The following is a 22,325-nucleotide window of genomic DNA, read 5'->3' as shown; positions in this document are numbered from 1 at the left end:
ATTAAGTACTTACATATACATTTCTATTAAAAAGAAAGAAAACTTACAGCTCCAAAAATCCAGCTTGATTTTGATATCTTTACTTAAATCTTTCAATGCTGAGACAATCTTTTCCTTTCGATATACTATAGCAAGATATACTTGTAGCGCAAGCATGATAAGTTAAATAGTTTTACGGATCAGCCTCTAGAAAGAAAGAAACCAATTATCACTTAATATCAAATATAATCGGCATTTATCCATTCATTTAATATCTTGTGGACAGTTTTAGAAATGCCTCATTGCTATTTTTCAGAAATAATTATGACAAAAAATATTTTAAATCATTCATTTCTATGAAATTTAATTGATAACAATGTGTATCAAGCAAAAGTATCTTGGACATAGTATTTGAACAAAATAACTCATTATTTTTCAGTCTTCAGTTATTTATGTGTTATAAATTTGAATATATTTATTGAAATATAACAATAGTGTAGCAGTTTTTCATTGTTATCGGTACATTTTTTTGACTGGAGGAAAATAAAATATTATGATCAAGTTTATCCAAATTAATTTCCATATTTTGGTCTGTGAACAAAATCATCCATCCATAAAGTGCTTTTCTCTCACTCATAATTCTTGACAAAATTTTAACATTTAAAAAAAAATAATAGTTGAATAGTTTTTAAAAAGAAAATCTAATTTAGGTTTTGTATTTACTTAGTTAATTAAACTTACAAAATGTTTTGTAACAAATAAATTTACAATATTAGAAGGAAAAAAAATCCTTCTTACACCTTACGAAACATTTTCTATATGCTAATTTATACTGTAAGTTTTATATCTATTTCCATTTGAATCTATTATCTTTAAAGCTTAATTTTAAAAATAAGTAATTTTTAATATATAATTCGTATTATTAATAACAATACTTTAATTATCCAGAAGAATATATTTTTTTAATAGCACTGGTGAGCTATTAAAAAAATTTCTTTTCTTTTAGATTTTTATAACTCTACTCTAGTCAGTAAAAGAAATTCTAAAAAAGACCTGTATTAATAGATGTAAACCCTGTATTAGTAGATGTTAAAGTGTAATAAATTTACTACATTATTAATACTCTGTTTATTAAAATTATATTTTTCTTTCCTCGAAATATTAATACAGTTATTTTGACACGAGAAATAGGTTTGTTTTTTGGAAAAATACTTGTAATTAATCAAGAAACAAGATATGTTTCACAAAATATGTATAAATATTATACTTACTGAAATCAATCAATGTTTCTATGGATAGTTAATTAATTCTATTCTAAATCCTTTTGATCAATAATTCTGAATTCCCATTTCAATTTTCAAACCAGAAGATTTCTCTTTTTCCTGGAGAAAAAGAAGTAAACAAAATAAATACAGAAACAAAAAATTTTCTTCAAATTAGACTAAATATTTTATGAAAGGGTGAATTTTTTGAAGGTTTTTACAGCATGTTTTAAAAATTTAAACAAAGAGAAAAGGAGAAAATATTATAGATTTTTAAAATACAAGATTCAAAATAATCGGAGAGCAGAATGCAAATCCTCCATTTTATTCATCTGGGAATTTTTCGATTACTATTAATTATCCCATTCTATTAATTATCTCATTAATTAATAGAAAAAGTAGAAAACATAAGATGAGAAAAATAGTGATTTTAAATTTTATACAAATAATCAAAAACGTGTAAAAGTATATACCTTGATTTCGGACAAGATATCCTAATTTTTAAAAAAATAGTATTGTTTTGCTAATGAATACTGACCAATTTTTATTTCATTTGTCAAGCTGAAAAATTACTCAGCTGGTCTTAACAGTTCATCCCCGATTAGCAGTTCAACGAAATACCTACCTAAAAAATGTGTACTAAAAAATGCCACTCACACTTCCACATCTATAAATGAAAACCATGTTAATTTAATTTAATAAAGTATAACCACATTACGGCATCTGTGGGGAGAGGAGTTATCAACAATGTCAACGTTCATCTACGAAAAAGAACTCCGACATAGAACCGAGTTAACATGTCTTATATACTAGTGAATTGGAACTGTATTTTTGTAGTGGTAGAAACACTAAAGTTCGCCCCCACCAGAGCTATACCTGTGATAAAATTCGATGAGCGGATACCACTAATTGATTTATTGCTATTTTTTGAGAAGCCGGGAGAGCTGTATTAAAATCGCCGGACTTTTTAAATGCTGATCGCAAAAACTGAATTAAGTTCGTGGTCGCTCCTGTGCTTTCATTGGCAGTCGAGTGTATGAAAACTGGTAACAGTACTTTATCTTCAGTAGCTTGAGTTTAAAAACACATTAATCAAAAAAATATGAATAAGCAAATGGAAATAAAACGTTCAAAACATTATAAATATAGTTAATCATAAATAAATTTCAACTTATTTTTACCTGAGATGACTGTAACTGGTAGAGTAAAAAGCAAATGTCAGATGATGGTTTTAGTGGTTTATCATCCAAATCGTAAGCTTTATTTTCCTGAAAATGAACAGCCACATTAGACATGAATAAAGTCATATTATTCAGGAGATGACATGTGCGGGCTTCGAAATGGGTCTAAGAAAATCAGCCAGATGGGCGAAAAACATTTTTCAAAATATTAAAACACAATCATTTACTTTTTTTGAAAGAGTGCACATATACCAGCCCACTTTTAAAAAAGGCAAAGGTCAAGGTAAAGAAAGTATCGTTTGCTTATAAAAGCAAATTTTATTACCAAAAAATAAAAATTTCGTATTTTTTTATAAATTTGTAAATATATATTTAAATCCTATAAACAATCCATTATCTATTTAATATTTAGTTTATTCTTACTAAATTGTGTAAATAAAATTTCAGTGAAAAAGAAATGCTTTCACAAGAATATTTTTTTCCAATTACAACATATTAAATAAATGATGAGAAATATTAGCGTTTATAAAAATATTTGCAGTAATATTTCTCATCAAACTTTTCAAAATTCCACGATAAAGAAATGCGTTTCTTTAACAACCATTCTTAACACTTATATTTATTAAATGATCATTATACATTTTCATTTAAAAATAAAACCATAATTTAGCTAATTTTATTCGTTTTAATCTAATTAATACACTAAACAAATTCAGAGCTAGACTATAACACGGCACTCCAGAGCTGCGATTTCAAACGTCTAATCATAAAATCTAATTTTAAAAAATATTATTCATAAAAGGATGAAAAGATTAATATTAAATTTTCAAGAATATTAACAGTGTTTCTTTGATTAGGTTTTCAATTGCTAATGAACTTTAATTCATTATTCTGCCAAAAGAAGGTCAATCATTTAGGATACTGCCATCAGAAAAAATTTGGAACAACTGGTTTACTGGACAATAAAGTGGAAGACAGTTTACTACAAAAGATTTGCCTTTGGAGAATTAAGTGAGAAAACTCACCTATGTCAAAGCCCTAAAGTAATATATTAATTGAGAAATAGAACTATGGCATCACATTAGCTCAGTAGGTCAAAAAGACAAGAGTGGTGCTCATTTTCTGGACATGATTATATTTCTGAAGAATGGCCACCCTACTTGATATATCTCAATCCCATAGATTTCAGTGTATGGCCCATTCTAGATTCTTCAGTTTATGGCTAGTCGAGAGTCTGTACTAAACCACACAAAAGTTTGTAAATCTTCTTTATTATTAAGACATATTAAAAAAAATTGGGGCGTTTTCTGTAGCATCCTTTATTAGATGTATTTATGAAATAAAGAGTTCAAACAATGGTTCAGGCTCAAATTTGTTTGTAATAAACATTTATTGTAACTTAGACAACATTTATAACTTTTAAAGTGACAATTTTTATATATTTATAACTTTAAAATTGGCACATTTTTTATTGGGATTCATAAATTATCTTACAAATATGACACTTTAAGAGCATGTAAAGCAATTGCAGATCACTTAGTTACTTTTTTGAAATATTTTTCAAGAACCATAGGAAAAAACTATTAGTTTTTATAGATACTATATAATATGAATTATAAATAAAATTTATATAACACATGAAATTTTGATTATGTCAAATAGTTTGTAAGAACTATGCTAAAGACATAAAATTTTCACAAGAATAAAAAGGAGAAAAGAATTTTTCTGCGAAACAAAGGAGTAAGAAATCAATACAATCATTCAATTTTTTATCCTACATTAACTAGTAACTGGTAATGGAATACATTTAAATGTGTCTATCTATTAATCAAAATCTATTAATGCGAAAGTTTTAAAAGATTATATTATACACATTAATGTAAAAGATATCCATAGCAGCAACTTGGGAACTCATTGGGCCAATATTCATCAATCTTGGCTCAACAAAGTTTTAAACGGCCATTATTTTGCCAGCATTGGGCCGATATAAGAATGTTCGATTAACCAGATATTTTATAGCCACTATTCAGCCGATGTTTACCCTATATAAAATTGTCAAATTCACCAGATATTTAATTTCCTTCATTTACCCAATCTTGGCCCTATACAGATTTGTTAAGTTCATCCGATATTTTAAAGCCGTTATTCAGCCTATATCGGTTCGATATGGAAGGGTCAGACTCAACCGAAGTCTTATAGCCGTTATTCAGTCAATTTAAACCCTACCTAAAATTGTCCGATTGTCCCGATATTTTATAGCTGATATATTTCTAGACAATGGTCTTAGAATGACTTTCGATATCGAACCGAGATTGGGGTGTTAAGTGTAAGTTTTGTAATAATAGATCCTAGAATGGCTTTATATTCTAGTCAAATATTTATTTTTATGTAGGACCTTTATAGGTTTACAATATAGAGCCACTATTGGGGTGTCTAACTGATTTATTATTGGTCCTTTACATGTAATGAAGAATAATGGTACTGCAGATACTTACCATAAAATGAACACTTTGAAGTTCGTTAAAATAAAAGGGATAATTTCCCGGAACAGAACAGTTCAACCGAGCTTTCCCAAAAGTGGTAAATTTTCATTTAAATCACCTCCTGGATGATTCTTACAAATCCTGGCAACTTGTAAATAAATAGCCTGTAATTATAAAGTTGCAATAAGAAAGTGAAAAAAAGGAAAAATTAAAAAAAATTAAAACCAATGATGTGCCTCACTTTTCCACAGTACGTGTCCACGTAGAAGTACGTCTGGAGGAAAGAAGCAAAAAAAGTATGTATTCCACAACAGCTTTGCGGAAGAAATAATAACTTCAATTTCATTTGAGGCAACGAAATTTGGTTCTGCAAAGAGTAAATTAACAAATAAGGAGCAAGAATATTAATTTTTAATCATACATTGAAAATTTAGGATAGCTGCAAACAATTAGGAAACAAAGAAAAATCAATTTTTTTGAAAAGGATCATACATTTTAATTCTGTCTTATTCTTAATCGTAAAATATATTATACTCTTGATATTTCGAAAATCTTGGTATGTCAAAAAATACTTTTCTCCTTAGCATTACATATTCACCTAATATTAATTTGAATTCATAAGTCGAAACGTTTCTTGTCAAAATCTTGTTATGTCGAATATTTTTCGAAGTCAAAAATTAATCTTTTCAGAAAAATCACAGTGTACCACCACTCAACAGTGCTGCGTCCCCCTGTGGCAGAATTTTTCGTGCTTTCTGTGACATACCTCTCTAATACTAATATCTTTCTGCAAGATATTTTAAAAATAACAAATATACATGTTATTGATTTAAAGTAACAGAAGAGTCAAATTCAAAAAAAAAACTTCTGGGATCAAAGGAAATATATTTTTTTAATTGAATATGTAATATTTTTTTATTCTAATATTATGGGCAATTTTTTCGTACATTGTAAGGGGGAAAACGCACTTATTATTTCCTTTTTCGCATTTTGCAAATCATAATCACACTAAAAATTTTGAATTCGTGAAATCCGTAGCTTTAACTACCGAAAAAAATAGACAGCAAAATCAAGCGAATCGGACTCGTCAAAAATGGGCGTGTTTTTATTTCGAGATTCAGTTGTAATCAATAATATCGTATTACAAGTATCAGATTTTAAAAGTTGATAGGAAATCAGAAGTAACAGCTGCATAAAAAAAATAGAATAAAAATTTCTATAGAAAAGAAAACCATTTTTTTTTTACTATAATCTTTCTACAAGAACTCTAATGTTCTGTAACAATGTCGCCGTGTCGCAACGATTCTGCCACGAAGGCCTCTGGTAGTTTATTAAGACTACAAAGGTAAATATTATAATAACAGTGTGCCATTGTGTATGAGCTGAAATTAAAAATCTTTTTAGTTTCGTATATAAATAATATTTTTCTCCTTCTTAAATATATTCAATATTAATTAAAAGGATTTATTAAAAAACGCATGCAGGCGACATACTTTTATCATTTTGCAGATAATTCATTAAAATCAACATCACCAGATCAGCTTCATAACATACTAGTAGATTCTAGGCACAGTGAATAATTTTAAGAACTTTCATAGCCAATAAAATGAATAGGCCAAAAAAATGAATATGCACTTATTAATAAAGTTAAAATGACTGCAATATTTTCTATTCATAATTGATATTAATAATGATCTTGAATATTAAGTACTTTATCAAGTCTATCATACTTTGTGATTCTTACTTTTAAATAGTGATAGATATTGAATTTAATTAAGAGTTCTGAATTGATTTTTCACTTATAAAAAATTTAAATTATTTATTGACGTTAAAATAAAGAGTTTTGTATCTTAAAACAATAAAAATTCAAAATATTATATATATATATATATATATATATATATATATATATATATATATATATATATATATATATATATATATATATATATATATATATATATATATATATATATATATATATATATATATATATATATATATATATATATATATATATATATATATATATATATATATATATATATATATATATATATATATATATATATATATATATATATATAGTTTTTGCAAGGTAATAAATAATTATGAAAACAAATTGCTCAATAAATAACAATAAAATTACAGAACTCTATTATATTACAATCATAATTTTAATTGTATCTTTTTTAAACATTTGGAAAAGAATCTAATGGCTGATATAATAATACATAAACTAGTCTCACATAAGTTTAAAACTCTGGCAGAAAGAAATGCAAAAATAAAATATTATAATCACCGGGATGAGAAAAGCGCCAGGATCAGAAGCCCAGGGTGTGATCAGCACATCCCCTTATATGAAACCGCCTTCCGTCGTTTTCTTAACCTTGGTTTTAATTCCAGCATTCGAGCCACGGAAATCTTCACTCCTATGTCTGCTGTATATGCTCTCAATCGCTCAGCCTCACTCTTCCTTCTCCCCTTTCTGTCGGATTTAACTGAGCTCTGATAGGTTACGGAGCTCACACTGGAATCACAGGAGCTCACACAGGGCTCAGGGGAGCTAACACAGGGCTCGGGGGAGCTCTCGGATGGTTCAGAAGAGCTCTCGGATGATTCGGAAGAGCTTGATGAGAAATCGGAAGTGTTCACAGAGAACATAGATTCGCTGTCGCCTATAAAAGAAAAATTAAACGAGATGATAAATAACATAGGAGGGGAGAGTGGCAGGGTAAAGATCAGCTTATTATAACCAGGTAGAAAAATGATATCTAATATTAGAAAGATGCAATTATAATACTGCAATGCTAGAAAATGCTAAACTCATGAATCCCATCTTCTAAAATTTGAACTAATGTTATATAACATTAAATTGTATTCAATCTAACATTCGAGCTTATAAAGTTATCACCCATTTCATTACTTATGGTCCAGTGACATTTTTTGTGAAAGGGTTACCCCATATTATTAATAAACAGACATTTATTTATGGAGGAAAATAAATTAAATATTACTTAAAATATCATTTTCAGCCAATGCAATTCAAGCCAGAAAATATCATGAGAAGACATCCAGAAAATAACCAAATGAGTTGGTGACCAATATCAATAGGTTCAAAAAGATGCCATTTAAGACAGTTAAAAGTCACATTTTGCAAACTTATATTTTACTTTGATTAAATCATATATTCTGAAAAAAATTTCAATTAGAAATAATCTAAGGTTGTAAAAATTTAATTAAGCCATAAAAATAATAAATATGTGACAACATTTAATTAAGCATACTGACTGAATTGTTTTTTGCTTCTTGTGTGGCGCTACTGAGATTTTTTGAAGCAGGTATCGACACCGGGTATTACCAATTGAGTTTCATTGTAAAGGATATTGCAATTTTTAAAAAAAAAAAATTCGAACCAAATAATTTAAGTTTCTAATAAATATTCACCGTTTAATAATTTTAAATTTGGATTTTTTTCGTTGAAAAGTATAATTTATTTTCTTTTTCAATTTCAGCAATAGCTCTTCATTTTCAAGAAAATTAACTATGAAGAAACTATTTGTTTTCAACTACAGAAAGTTCTCTGGGCTGATTCATTTTTGAGAAGGGCAGCTGGACTCTGAAAATGGAAATTGCACAATCTAATGAAAAGCTGGGAGGATATTTAACAAGGTTCACTTTAAATCTGGCATGGCGGAAAGTCCTTACATTGATTATGGTGCTTAAGTTGGAAGAAAGTGGGTAATCTGAGATATTCATCCCGGTTTTGTGTGGTACACACATTATCAAGTGTTGCTCAACCTTAATGTCTGGTTGGAAATTAATTTCAAATATGCAAAGAATTTCAATCGGAGGAATAAACTCAAACTGTATCAAAAAATTAATAACAATTATATATTTTAACTCATGTTTTACCAAATTGTAAACCATTTATTTTAAACAGTGAAGGTAATGTATTGCATTTATAGTGTGTTTTGTTTCAAAATAAAATTATTTCGCTGTGAAATAGTTGTAATGTTTATCATGTTTTTAATGAAATTTTATTTCTTTTGAAAAATGGTTTTATTGGAACACTTTTCCGGATACTTAAAAATTCTTCGGTTTTTTTTTTTTTTTACACAAAACGCAATGACTTTTACTCAGCAACATTCATTTTGCGAACACTACTGACTACACCAATTGGCATACAGGAACACTTACTTAAACCTGTTTAGAAGAAACCGTTAACGGACCCTTCACAAAATATTTTAACTTAAAAACGGACTCTTCACAAATTTATTTATCTTCATTAATATTTTATTAATCGAATAAACCGTTTCAAGAGCAGAAAACAAGAAAGATGGATGTAAACGAATTAAGTTTTGTCTTCGGCAGACGATTCTTCCATTATTCGTCCGAAATGAATATTCTGCGTTCAGCAGTATAGGCTAAATACCAAATATTTGTATGTTGCATCTTTAATTTAGAAGCAGCAGTTGTTTATTTTTTGAAATTTAGTTTTTTTAATTATAATTTTACAGTGTTGAGCATAATCTTGCATGTCTTTACAATTTAAAAACTCATTGAAAAAGTTTTTTTTGCAATAACGGACCCTATTTGCACAAATTCATAAAAGCGGACCCTGGTTGAAAGAATGTGAGTAATTTTTTCACAATTTCCCGAAAAACGGACCTTTCACAAAATGTCTGGTCAGACCCCTGCTTAAACTTACACACTTAGGAACACTTACTAAGTATGAACCGGGGTCCCGCTCTAGCTGGGGATGGAGGAGGAGAAACTGGTTCATCCCGAGAAGGTTCATCGTCAGATGGAGAATCGTCAGATGGAGAATCGTCATCAGGAGGAGGAGGAGATGCCTGTGAGGAAAATGAAAATTTCTAATTTATTACTCTCAAAAGCATTCATTTATGACTAAACATATTTAATACTGCCAAATAGTATATTTTGCTATTGATATTAAACCTTTACAGGGCTATTTTTTCTAGAAATGTTATGTTAAGCTTGTCTGGATTGATATTTATTTATGAAACAAAATCCATTCAGCATAAAATTCAAATAACGCTTAAAATTACGTTTTCTTAATTATTTTTTTTTAATTAGAAAGTGGTTGGGAAATTTTACCTACTGTAAAGAATTATCAAAGAAACCAAATTTACAAATTGAACCTAGATTAAACTGAACTAAATTTATAAATGCTAGGTTTGTAACCACAGATGAATTTGATGAGAGATGATTAAAAGAACAAACGCACTTGACAGAGGAGAAAATAGTTCCAAAAACTACCTCAAGATGCTAACTCGCTGCCTCTCGCTGACGTCTACTTTTTAAAAACATAATTCTTCTATTGTCTATGATTCTTCTATTTCTTTTATGTTTCTTAAGAAATTGTAAAAGCTATAAGTAAGTCCCAATTCAAACCATTTGTGAAAAATTTCTCCCACTCTACATTTACGAACTAAGAAAATGTGTGGGAAGAATATTTCACATGGCCTTATAAAGGAGTTAATCTGCTTATAAATGGTTAATTGGCTTATAAAGGGTTAATCGGTTAATAAAGGGTTAATCGGCTTATAAAGGGTTTAGTAAATATTTATACTACTAAATATTTACTAAAACTTATTTTTTGCATGGAATTTTCTTAGGAAAAACGAATTTTATACTTGTATGCAAATCAGTTTCAATTCATCTTAAAAAAAAAATTTATGAACGACGCAGAAAGTAAAATACCATTTAAGAGACCAAATTTTCGACCATTCTCCTGATCAAACTATTGGGACTGTATTTTTCATATGGCGTCAGTTCCGAAATTTTGGGGATCAAAAATCCATATCCGCCAAAAAAAAGTAATGTTTATTCAGCGAAAGTGTGACTTTTGTGTCTGATTTCATATTTTAAAATATTATTTACAAAAATTAATAAACATATTTGATTTAGAAATTCAAACATGAATCTGCAAAAATTAAAATATATGTGTGTTTGTAAGATAGCACTTCTTCAGGGGACACAATGTCTACAAACACACAGGAAATCAAATAAAGCAAATTAGGTTGATTTCTAAATTAAATAAAGCAAATTTGGTTTTTGCTGCTTTATCCTCTTTTCCATTTTGATTTAATATTTTAATAGTTTATATAATTCGTTCTCTTTTTCACCTTTGTAAATTGAATTCATTTTCTGCATATTTGAAATCATCCCCTCCAACCATTGAGTCCTAAAACTTGAAAATCCGATAATTGGGGAAAAGAATGTTATTATTTTCACTCAGTGCTCACTTCACATGAGCAATAAAATATTTAAGATTATTAAAAAACTTGCTCTCAATGAAACTAATTTTTGATTAAACTGAATTATCTGCTAGCAGAACTATGCTATTGTTGAAATAATTCGAAAGTATTTTAAGATAAATTAAATACAATCTTGTTTTTCCCTCTCAAAGCTATTCGAATGCTGAAATTGCAAATCAAATTTTTTTTCCAGTCTCATTTGTTTATAGGTAAATACTAATTCAATACAAATTTTTCAGAATATAATATATATAAAATAAGTTTTGTTTTTAAGCAAATAAAACGGGAAAAAATGTAATGCACTTACCGTAAGGAAGTTATTCTTAATTTAAAAAGTTTGACACATTCTCAGATTCTTTTCAAAAATTGTAAACAAAAAGATTGCGTTCTCTAACATTTGAGATTTATTGTAATATTTATTTATATTGTTATATTATAAGACTTTTATTTTTTTAAATTAAATATTGAACAAAGAAAAAAAGATTTTTCACTTAATTTTTTTCCACTGCAGCTTTTATCGAAATATGTGATTAGGTTTTGCAATTGCATTTTCAAGTTTGTAAATTAGCTAAGTTTTGAAGTATTTGAAAGTTAAATGAAGATAAATCAAATTCTATCTTATGAAATTTTGATTATTGGTTTGATAGGTTATTTTCCTACATAATAATTATCTTATACCATTTTATCAGGGCCTGACTGTAGCATGATCAGAGAAGCACTTGCCAGAATTAATAGGAAAACTCCCAAGTTCATATCGCCTTAATTTCTTTAAACACCTGCATAACACTCCTTTCTTTTCAGATTAATTGATTTGCTTTTTGTTCTCGAAAGTAATAGAAACAATAATTCTCATAAAAAGATTTTTATTAGGAATTAAAAGTTAAATAAAGTAGTATAAAAGACACTAAATAAGTGGTTCATGATACTTACAAGTGGCCTATCGGGAGACGCATTGGAAGGGCCAGGTTGCTGGAAGTCGGCCTAAAAAGTTTTTTTAAGAAAATACATGAAAGATAATAATAAAAGATAATAATAAAAGCTGTATGTATAGTGATATTTATATTACTACAATTATTTCATTACAATTCACTAAGACATGCTAACTCAATTTTTATGTTGAGGTTCATAGATGCCGGCCAGGTGGCCGGGCGGTTAGCGTGCCTGACTGCGAAGCCAATGACCGCGAGTTCGAATCCCGCTCACGGCAGGGCTCTACTTTCTCTCTCTGTTCTATGTCCTTTCTTCTGTGTGATTGTGTAATGTAACCCGCCCTATAAGCGGGCTGTATGACGTGGGCGACGCTACGTGGCTTAGCCATAATTTCCCCCACATTAGTAATGTAGCGTACCCATTTTCACTAGTATAAAATACATGTTAACTCGATACTATGTTGAGATACCTTTTCATAGGTGAAGGTTGACCGATATCAGAACAAGTCAATATTTATCATGTAGATCAATATGTAAATCAATAATCATCTCAAGAAATATTCACCCCATACTGTTAACTTTTGCCAGTTTAAAATTAGGAGAATATTTGTATTCCTTTCAATTCGAAAAAAATACGGTAACAAAAAATTAAAACATTTCAGCCTTAAGGAATTATGGGAAATGAGCCTTAATCAAATTTAAAAGCAGAAATATTTCTCAAACCATTTCCTAAGAACAATTCAATCAACTTTATTTATTTATTTTTGAATTTTTTCAATTAAATTTACTTAGATTAAAATGGCAGAAAAATACGTATGCCTTGCAATTCAAAATTATTATTTCATTATTATTTTATGAATAAAAAAAATTAAACATAATAGAGAAAATTTAACGTGGATTTTCGGTTAAATGAGTTTCGCACAGTTGTGTACACAAAATTTTCGATTAACACTAAACATACCAACACTTAATCTATTTCTACCATAGCCGCTCAAATGATCTTACTTTGATTGAATGCATGAAATATGGGTGTTAGGAAGGACTTTATTATTATTTGAACAAAGTAGTATATTGCCAATTTTTATGTATTACAAACACAAAGAATAAGAATTTTTAATTCGTTGCTCAACATGTACAGGATGTACTATGTTGCTCAACATGTACAGGATGTACAGGATGTACAACATGTACAACCTGTACATGTACAGGATGTGTTTCCATTGTACATTTTCCGCAAACATATTTCTTCTCATTATTATCATTTCTATGATTCTTATAATTATAAGAATATATAAGAAATATAATTCTTATATAATTATTCTTAATTAAAATTATCTCTTCTAAGAACTTGCGCTGTCTTGATTGTTTCGACATTTTTCTGGGTAAAAATTAACAGTTTGTTAAAAAATGAAGTAAAGCTATCAATATAAAATATAAGCCACTTACTAAAACATTTAGTTTTCGTCACTTTTTCTGACACAAAAATGCTAATCTAAAATTTTAGTTACTTTCTCGAAATTTTAATTTACAGTTATTCTGATTGAACTAATTACGCAGCAGTCATTTTGCAGAAATGTGCAACTCATCGAATGCAATACGTTGAACACAACGTCATTTCTGATCCGATAACCTCAAAAAGCAATAAATTGTTCTCCCGGTCAAATGACCGGTAGTGGTAGAAATAGGTATATGGCAAGTATTACTCGAAACAAACAAAATATTAAAAAAAAATTAATTACAGATTATTAACTACATATAAAAAAGGATTTTGTTAGAAAAAGTTAAATGTGCAAAAGCGAAAAGATGATAAGCGCATTTTCGATGCAAAGTTTTTGAATGCTCATTTGATCAGTAATGGCACGTTTAGTGTTAATTTAAAAACTCATCTTTTTAGGATGAATTTCAGCAACAACAAAAAAACTTCTTTATTGGCACTACAGCCCAGGGTGAGCTCTAGCCTGCCGCACAATAATTCTCCAGGCAGCTCTTTCCCTGACTTTTGTCTTCCAATTGGAGAACTTTAAATCATTCAAGACATCCGCCTTTTCTTTAGTCTGCATCTCAGCCAATTGCAATCTTTACCACTCGAGATAATCAGTCAATGTGACCAAGCCATGAAATACTCGGTACTTTGGTGAATTTTACAATATTGCTAGGCTTAATAAGAACTTCCAGTTCATCATTAGCTCTTATTCACTAATAATTAATAGTTAGCTGTAAATGTATTGGGCCATAAATTTTACTTCTAAGTATATTTTGTAGTCTTTTTGTCACAATTCAAGTCTCGAAGCCATACGTTACCACGAGACGGATGATTATTACGTAAATGTTTAGTTTAATTGCTCTTAGGATCAATTTTATTTCTTTTTTACATATGCTGATAAGAAAAAAAACGCTTTGGTCCCCTTTCCGAATTCTTTAAGAAATTTCTAAGGAAATTGTATTTGAAGTGTTTATAACTGAGCCTAGATGTGCAAAACTATCCACGGTAGCACATTTAAAATTATCAACATCAAAACATTCACTGTAGTATTATTAGTTTTTCTTCTTCATATATATTATTTTTTGTTCATTGAGTAAAGGACCGGCTAAGCTTGTTACTTCTATTAGTTGATGCAATTATATCATTTATAATTTTCACCCAGTATTGTTATGTCATCAGCACGAGTTATTTTACTGCTAATAAAGAATATCTAATTTTCTAATGACGGATTCAAGTACTAATATCATCAAAGACACTAATTGGAGTACTAATTTGCACAATTTTCAAAGACACTAATTGGAGTCGTTTTACTGGTAATCAAGCCTCCGATTTCTTAATGGCGGATTTAAGTAATAAATTAAAAATTAGAGCCTATAATGATGTCTATCGGGCTCCCATATTGATGTCGAAAGTTTCTGAAAAATCATTCTGCGCGGGAAGAATAGCTTTAGATTCTATTTAATAAAGTGTTTAGATTCAAATTGATTTGAAGTTTTGGCTGAGTCAAAGATACTAATCCAAATTACTTAAGAGAAAATTTACTAATTAAATTTAATATTTATGTTTTTCAGCGTTTTCCGCGGTTCATTTGTGGAGCGCATCCAATGGACTGTGAACATTAAATAAAAAAGTACAAAAAACAAAAAAAAAAACTTACCGCCAGCCGCATTCTTTCAGCATTGATGGCTTCAAGAATTGCGGACCGTTGGCCTCCGCCCCAGTAGCGGGACTGCATCCTTTGCATATGAACACCGAAGGCACCCCTGAAAAGAGATCACATCAGGTTTTGTTAAAATGCATGCTTGTGACGTTTCAATAATAAATCATATTCGAGTATTATTAACTTAATAAAATTGAACGAACTCAGTAAGTGTGAAAAGTTTCAAGTCAAAACCCAAACGGTCTAATTTAATACAAAAGATTGAAACTCTTCAAATATGGTTCTCCAAAACATTTGAGTTTAAAAATAAAAAATCCCCAGAAAAATATTAATTTTTAAGTTTACTACACTTAAAAACTTTCGAAATAAATGTCGAATCAGCTGTCAAAACAAAGTCGGCTGAAAAGAGAGAGCTTCTCAAGAACATTTTCAGCATTGAAATATTATTAAATCGGTTTGACTATACTTACAAATCTTCGTGTTCCCTCCTTGCCCGTTTGACTCTTCTTTCCTGAAAATTAAATTGAATTTATATTAGAAAATTATGCAAATAGATTATTTTTCACTGCTGAAAAAGAAAACTGAAATTAAACACATTGCTTTCGAGAAATTAAGTAAAATTTATTTCGTTGTTGCAATATATTGCTATTGACGTGTTCTTGAATAAAGTTATAAGATTATTTTCGGTTGAATCACAGTTAATTAGAACAATGTATATGTAGATCAAGGGGAAGAATGGTACATAAAAGCTGCTTCGAAAAGAAAGAAAAAACCTTAAATTTGTAATAACTCAGAGAAAACAGCTTTTCCATGTGATAAATTTGCGTAAAAGAGCCAGAGTTATAAGAGAAACAATTCTTTCGAATGGTAGTGGGAGAAACTAATGTGAGGCAAACGAATGACAAATTTTTATTAATTGTAGTTTTATATTGCTTAAATCAAAGTCTTTATGTCTCACTTGATTACATTCAAGGCCTGTGTAACGAGACAAAGCCAATGATAATTTGGAAGCCTCTTTTCAAACTGAATAAATAATTCGAGGTTGTAAAGAATATTGCACTTAATAATATTAATGCTGTTTAAAAACTTCATTTAAATCCATATAAAGCTATATTGGTGTATTATATTTTTCAATCATTTTTTCAAATAGTTAATTAATAAAAAAAAATAATAAATTTGCGGAAAAAATATAATATTTTGAATGAAAGTTTCAAAAATTAAGTTCTCACTAGCGTAAACTTATTTGAAACTTATTAAAAACATATCATAAACTACCAAAAATGTATTCATACCCCATAAAATGATAGGAATAAAAAAAAAACACTGCCTATTTTACTACCAATTGTATAAAAAATTCTTCTCTCTTAGAAAGCAATAAAGCCTCTTGGAAATGTATTCATACCCTACACAAAATAAAAACAAATTCAACACACTTAAAACTAAACAAAAAATACGCAAGCCAAAGCAAAACTTAAAAAATATATCCAATAACTAAGTTTTCGTTTCAAATCTGCAGAAATATCATACAATTTTTTCTTAAGACATCGTAAGTGTGAATTAGTTTTTGCCAGCTTTATTCAATTTTAAAATATTAAGAATACTTTTAATGTTGAGCGTCAGTTTTCAGAATTTCAAGTACTTAGGTAAATTGAGAGCCCTTAAAAGTGATCCATTATAATTCAGAAGACTCACCTCCTCGTTGAGAGACCGATCTGAAGAGGAAGATCGTTTCCGCCTCCTACCGGAACAACAAGGACAGCTTGGAAGAAGTGGCTCGCTGCTAAAAGAACAAAAATATAAAAATCACGCATGCCAATCAGTACAGTAGCTTTAAAAGTGTCCATGAAGTTTCAGAACGCATTCTGTCGTCAATTTTTAATAAAATAAACATAGTGCATTTATTTGCACAAATTTATATGCATACATATTGCAAACAAGGACTAAACCTGTTAAAATATCTAAAAAGTATGTAATCCAAAAGATGTTAAAGAACAATTAAAACTCTTATTTTGGTGAAGGTAGATATCAGCAACAGTTTAAAGGGATTTTGGATTATAAGATTCAAGATTATTTCTAAATGTCACTTGGAATTTTCTTCCACTGAAATGACAAGAATATGACTTAACTTGAAATCAAGTAAAGTGTAGAAAAATTTTATAAGGCAGATGGGGAAAAAATTATCTTTTGAATTTTTATTTTTTAACTTACAGCGAGTTGCATCCAAACATGCAACTTCTGCGAAAATAATCGAAATTTTCAATACTTTTTTGTGATTTTTTTAAGGATTGACTATTTAAAAATTGTTGATTTATTTACCTGGAATCATCATCTTCACTTGATGAAGAACATGTCCTGCTGCGTTTTGAACTCGCAACAGGACGAGCTCTGAAAGAACAAAAAAATTAATATAAAAATCATGCATGCCAAATCAGCAACGTAACTTAAGGATATCAATACGCGGAAAGTGACAAAACACACAAAATTTCGGTTGTCAATTTCTAATAAAACGAATATTTAATTACACTCGTATATGGACACGTATTTATATGCAAGCATGTTGCTAGGAAAGGTTAAACTAAACATCTTTAGACCAAAAAAGCAATTAAAACTCTTATACTGTGATCAATTTAAAAACTAAATGAGAAATGGTATTAAAGTAACAGTTTAAGTGATTTTGGAATAACGGACTGAAGATAATTTCTGAATGTCACTCGGAATTTTCTTCCACTGAAATGACAAGAATATGACATAATAAAGTATAAAAAAATGTTGCAAGGCAGACGAAAAAAAATTTTAATTTTAATTTTATTTTTTAACTTACAGCAAGTTGCATCCAAACATGCAATTTCTGCTAAAATTATTGAAATTTTATTTACTTTTTTGTGATTTTTTTAAGGATTGACTATTTACCTATTGTAGAGAGAAAAAATTTCCTTTGTCACCATCTCTCGCTTACAGGATCTAAATTAAGTTGATTCCAAAAGTAGTAAATATTACCAGATATAAAACTAAACCTTTACATTGAAATTTTTAAAAAAAAATGTATATAACAGAAGCAAGGAGCAAAGGCCTGGTTCTTTCTATCAAATATCAATGACTATTTTTTCAATCCAAGTAATCAACAATTTTGTTGCATATTGACAAAATGTCCTTAAAAACATTTTTTTAAATATTTAATAAAATTGCATCATATACTTATTTAAATTTTGAAATATTTTTAATATTAAACATAACATTTTTCAATTTTTTTAAAAATAATTTTCCTTTTTCAAAAAGTTGGTTTTTTTTCCTAAAATTATTTAGTTTAGAGCAATATTCCTTTTTTAAAAATATTCTTTTCACAAAAATATTTTTTACAAAACTTATAAAATAATAATAAAATAATGATTAATATAAAAGCATAACTTATAAAATAAAACTTATAAAATAAAACACATAAAATAATAATTACACTTTGTTCAAACCTTAGCTAATTATCCAAAGGTAATCCCTAGCAAAAAAAAATTTGAATTGTTTTTTAATATTTTATATATTAATATGTTTATGTATGTAATTATGCATAATTTTATATTTATATTATGTTTTTAAATATTTTATTTATTGTTGGGTGAAAAAAGTTGAGTTATAAATAATACAAAAATAGAAACTATTTTAAATCTGATTTTAAATGACGAAGTACAAAATTTAAACGCAATACAGTAAGTAAAATAGTTTGCAAGCCATGAAATTTCAAAAAAGGTGTTTCTTATTTAAGATTTTAATTACTCAAAAACTGATCGATTTTTCCTACAAATATATTTTTTGTGATTTAAAATTGCCTAGTTAAAAATTATTTCAGAATGTGTATGACTCACAGCATAATAAGTAATATTTCACATAGGATATCTTAGGAAAAATAAATTTTATTAATTTAAAACAAGGCACAATAAAGTTTTAACTGCTTAAAACTGTCAACTGTTTCAAAATATTCACCAATAATAGTTAAAAGTTAAATTATTTGACTATTTATAATAGTCACATTTTACCCTTTGAAGAACGTGCATAATTAAAGTCGAGTAAAAGCTTACTTACGATTGTTCTTCATCAGAAGAAGAATCTTCTTCCTGAAAGTAGAAAAATAAATAAATGCCTTCAAAGTAACAAAAGAGTCGAAAACTATTTTAAAACCAAACCAAAACATTTTTACTCGCGATTTTAAAATTCATTTTCTAATAAATTTAGGCGTTTATCTTTCGAGTTTTAGAAGATGTGAAATTTGCTTAATTAATTCTTTTTTTTTGCTATTATTAAATAAAATAATAAAAATAAATTATTTGAAAATATTTTTTACATGGAATAATCGAAAACTTCGGATTTTATATGTCTGAAAAAGGAGATAGAAAGAAAAATAGAAATAGATTTTCTTGTTAACTTCCGAATTATGACATAATAGACAAAAAGTGAAATGGATACAGTACTTCCGTATCGTGATCTGTCGCGCCAACTGCAATCGCTATAATCGATAACTAGATTTTAAACTTGTAAATTTTTTTAAAAAAGCACACGAAGGTGTTTGCCCGAAGGTGGCTACGAGTTATACCTTTCGAGTTGAATTTTTTTTATTGCAGGCCGCTGCTCGAAAGTTGCCAAGAGTTGGCATTATTCTGACACAGATGAGGATGGGGAAATCTCCCTAGCGAAATTATAATTTTGGCGTCTTTATCTTGACTAAACTATTGAGAATTTGCTCCGATGCTGGTGATTCCCGGAGCCCTCATATTTTGAAGGTTTAGAACCCAAGTTATACATACTATTTCTATAGAACTTTTCAGTTAAAAAAAATTTTTAAAAAATTATTAATTTAAGACAAATTAAGCGAAATGAACTCTTTGCTAACCCCTTTCCATACTTAAAAGTAAGAGGGATTAAAAAGAGTTTGGTTTTAAATTTCAGACTTCCAAACCCTTTTTTGGTTCTCATTTCAATGAAAACAACAAATGACGAATTTCAACGATTTATAATCATTGATGTTTAACTGCACTGGATCGCTCTCACACTAAAGGCCTAAACAATGATCCTCTTTTTTTCCTTCAATTTTTTTTTTGTTTTTTTTTTTTTTTTAAATGAGGATGAATTTGAATATTCTATTTATCACGAAATGATTTTCAATATACATAGAAAGGTTAGCTGCCAACATGGATAGGAAAAAATCCAGTAGATTTTACTAAACAACATAAATTTCATGATTATTGTTGCATAATGCACTAACTATTTACACGTAAGGAATTTTAAGGATTTTTATAGTCATCAAAATAGAAAAATTACAATATTTTTCAATTATGATTTCACGTTAAACATACCAGAAATGTTATGTATTATTTTTCTCATAATTTCGAATATTAATAGACATTTAATTCATCAAAGATAGTTAAAATATTTTTTTTTAAATTTTAGAAAGAGTGCAGAATGAAAAAAAACGGACCATTTTAGAACAAAAAAAGTTTTGAATTGATTTTTATAAACGAGGTTCGCTTCCTTATAAATACTTATTCAAATGTATTGTGTATGATTGTAATAATAATATTGCATAATATATATTTCCATTTCAATAGGGATTTTTTTTTAGAAATTAGACTCAATTTTATGAAATTTTCTAATATGTACAAAAACCAGGAGAATTTTAATTAAACCAGTAAATCTTGAGAAACTATCAAAATCCAGTAGAGTTGCACGAGCAAGTTTTTTGAAAACTCTAAACGCGTGGTCACTGTCAAATTTTTCATTTTTAAACTTTTATCAGACATACTTTTAGGAATTCATTCTACATTAGTATGAAAAGCATTGAAAACAAAATTATGTCTTATTTTATAGAAAGAAATCACAACTTACTCGTGCTCTTTTCGATGGCACTATCTTCATTCTTGGCATTCTAGGTTTAAAAAAACATTAGTTAACTAAGTTAAAAGAACATTCAATTAAAATTTCATTCACATAACATCATTTTACTGTTCAAATAATCAGGAAGCTCATAAATGATTTCTTTTTAAGGATGATTGCAATTTTTTTAAAATTTATACAGCAATGGCTTGCTCTGTAATTTAGAATTTCTTTTAAAATTCCATTTTTATTAACAAGTTTCTCTTTCCTTGATGGTGAAATCGGAAACGCAACTCTGCTTTTTGACTGGCTAGAGTAGAGAGATTTTCATCCCTAATAATATATATATATATTCAACTAAGAAAGAGCCATAATAATTATGAACGCTTTCACAGTTATATGAGAGTTCAAGCAGAAATCTAATTTATCTTTATTTAAAAGATCATATTATACGATTATACCTCATGTAGGTTTGCGTCTGAATTCATATTATGGGGATAATTTCTAATTATTTATTTACATATATATATATTGTATATAATATATAATATATATATTGTATATAATATATATAATATAATTAAATATATATAATACAAAATATATATATGTATATAATTAAATCTGTGCAAGGTTTTTAACATCAATTTTTAAATTATCGTCATTGTATTTCATGAGTATATTTCAAAAAGCAATTTTCACCTATTACTTAAATATGAGAAAAATTTGTTATTCATAAATATTAATTGAAGGCATGCTATCAGACAATTTCAGCGCACACATTTTTTTTTCAAAAGAAAGAAAACTAAAAAAAAATTATCTCTTATAAACAGCTTAAAAAATTATTTCTATATTTTATGCTAAAAATTATTGGAAAATGAACATTAAAAGGTGAAATTAAAAATAAAAAGAACAGGTATTTATTTTTAAAAAAATTTAAAATCACTTAAAAAATTTATTAATATACCGATATGAGAGAAAGAAGAAGAATATTATAAAAATTTAACCATTTGAGAATAATATTAACAATGCAAATATTTGAAATAGCAATCAGAATTATATCTATCAACACAAATAATTTTTCTGTGTAATTATTATTTTAACGGTAATTATAAATTAATTTTTCTTAGAAATGGAAGAATAAAAAGACAAGTGTTTTTATGGGATGACAACTTTTTCTTTTCTTCAAAAAAAGCAATGAGGGCACA

The 22,325-nt window shown here is 28.0% G+C and overlaps 1 protein-coding gene and 1 long non-coding RNA gene across 2 annotated transcripts; both read right to left on the bottom strand.

Moving 5' to 3' along the window:
• Nucleotides 1-47: 47 nt before the first annotated feature.
• On the bottom strand, nt 48-5,273 carry LOC147816158 (uncharacterized). The gene is made up of 5 exons (XR_015431810.1): nt 5,147-5,273; nt 4,918-5,069; nt 2,423-2,509; nt 1,251-1,361; nt 48-186 (listed from the first exon to the last, which is right to left on the bottom strand). It is a non-coding gene; the product is annotated as an uncharacterized LOC147816158 (long non-coding RNA).
• Nucleotides 5,274-7,115: 1,842 nt separating this feature from the next.
• Nucleotides 7,116-21,256, bottom strand: LOC122272734 (uncharacterized). Its single transcript, XM_087158277.1, has 9 exons — nt 21,130-21,256; nt 19,333-19,364; nt 17,578-17,646; nt 16,954-17,041; nt 15,732-15,772; nt 15,259-15,364; nt 12,120-12,170; nt 9,635-9,761; nt 7,116-7,583 (listed from the first exon to the last, which is right to left on the bottom strand). Exons 1-9 carry the CDS (start codon nt 21,166-21,168, stop codon nt 7,249-7,251), a joined length of 888 nt encoding a protein of 295 aa, XP_087014403.1. The 5' UTR covers nt 21,169-21,256; the 3' UTR covers nt 7,116-7,248.
• Nucleotides 21,257-22,325: the final 1,069 nt, after the last annotated feature.

This window comes from Parasteatoda tepidariorum, chromosome 2 (genome assembly GCF_982258835.1).
Source record: "Parasteatoda tepidariorum strain Cologne lab strain chromosome 2, Ptep-v5.0, whole genome shotgun sequence".
In the NCBI taxonomy this organism is placed as follows: Eukaryota; Metazoa; Arthropoda; class Arachnida; order Araneae; family Theridiidae; genus Parasteatoda; species Parasteatoda tepidariorum.
Note: the sequence above shows the minus strand (reverse complement) of the source record. Positions and strands in the feature narration are given on the sequence as shown.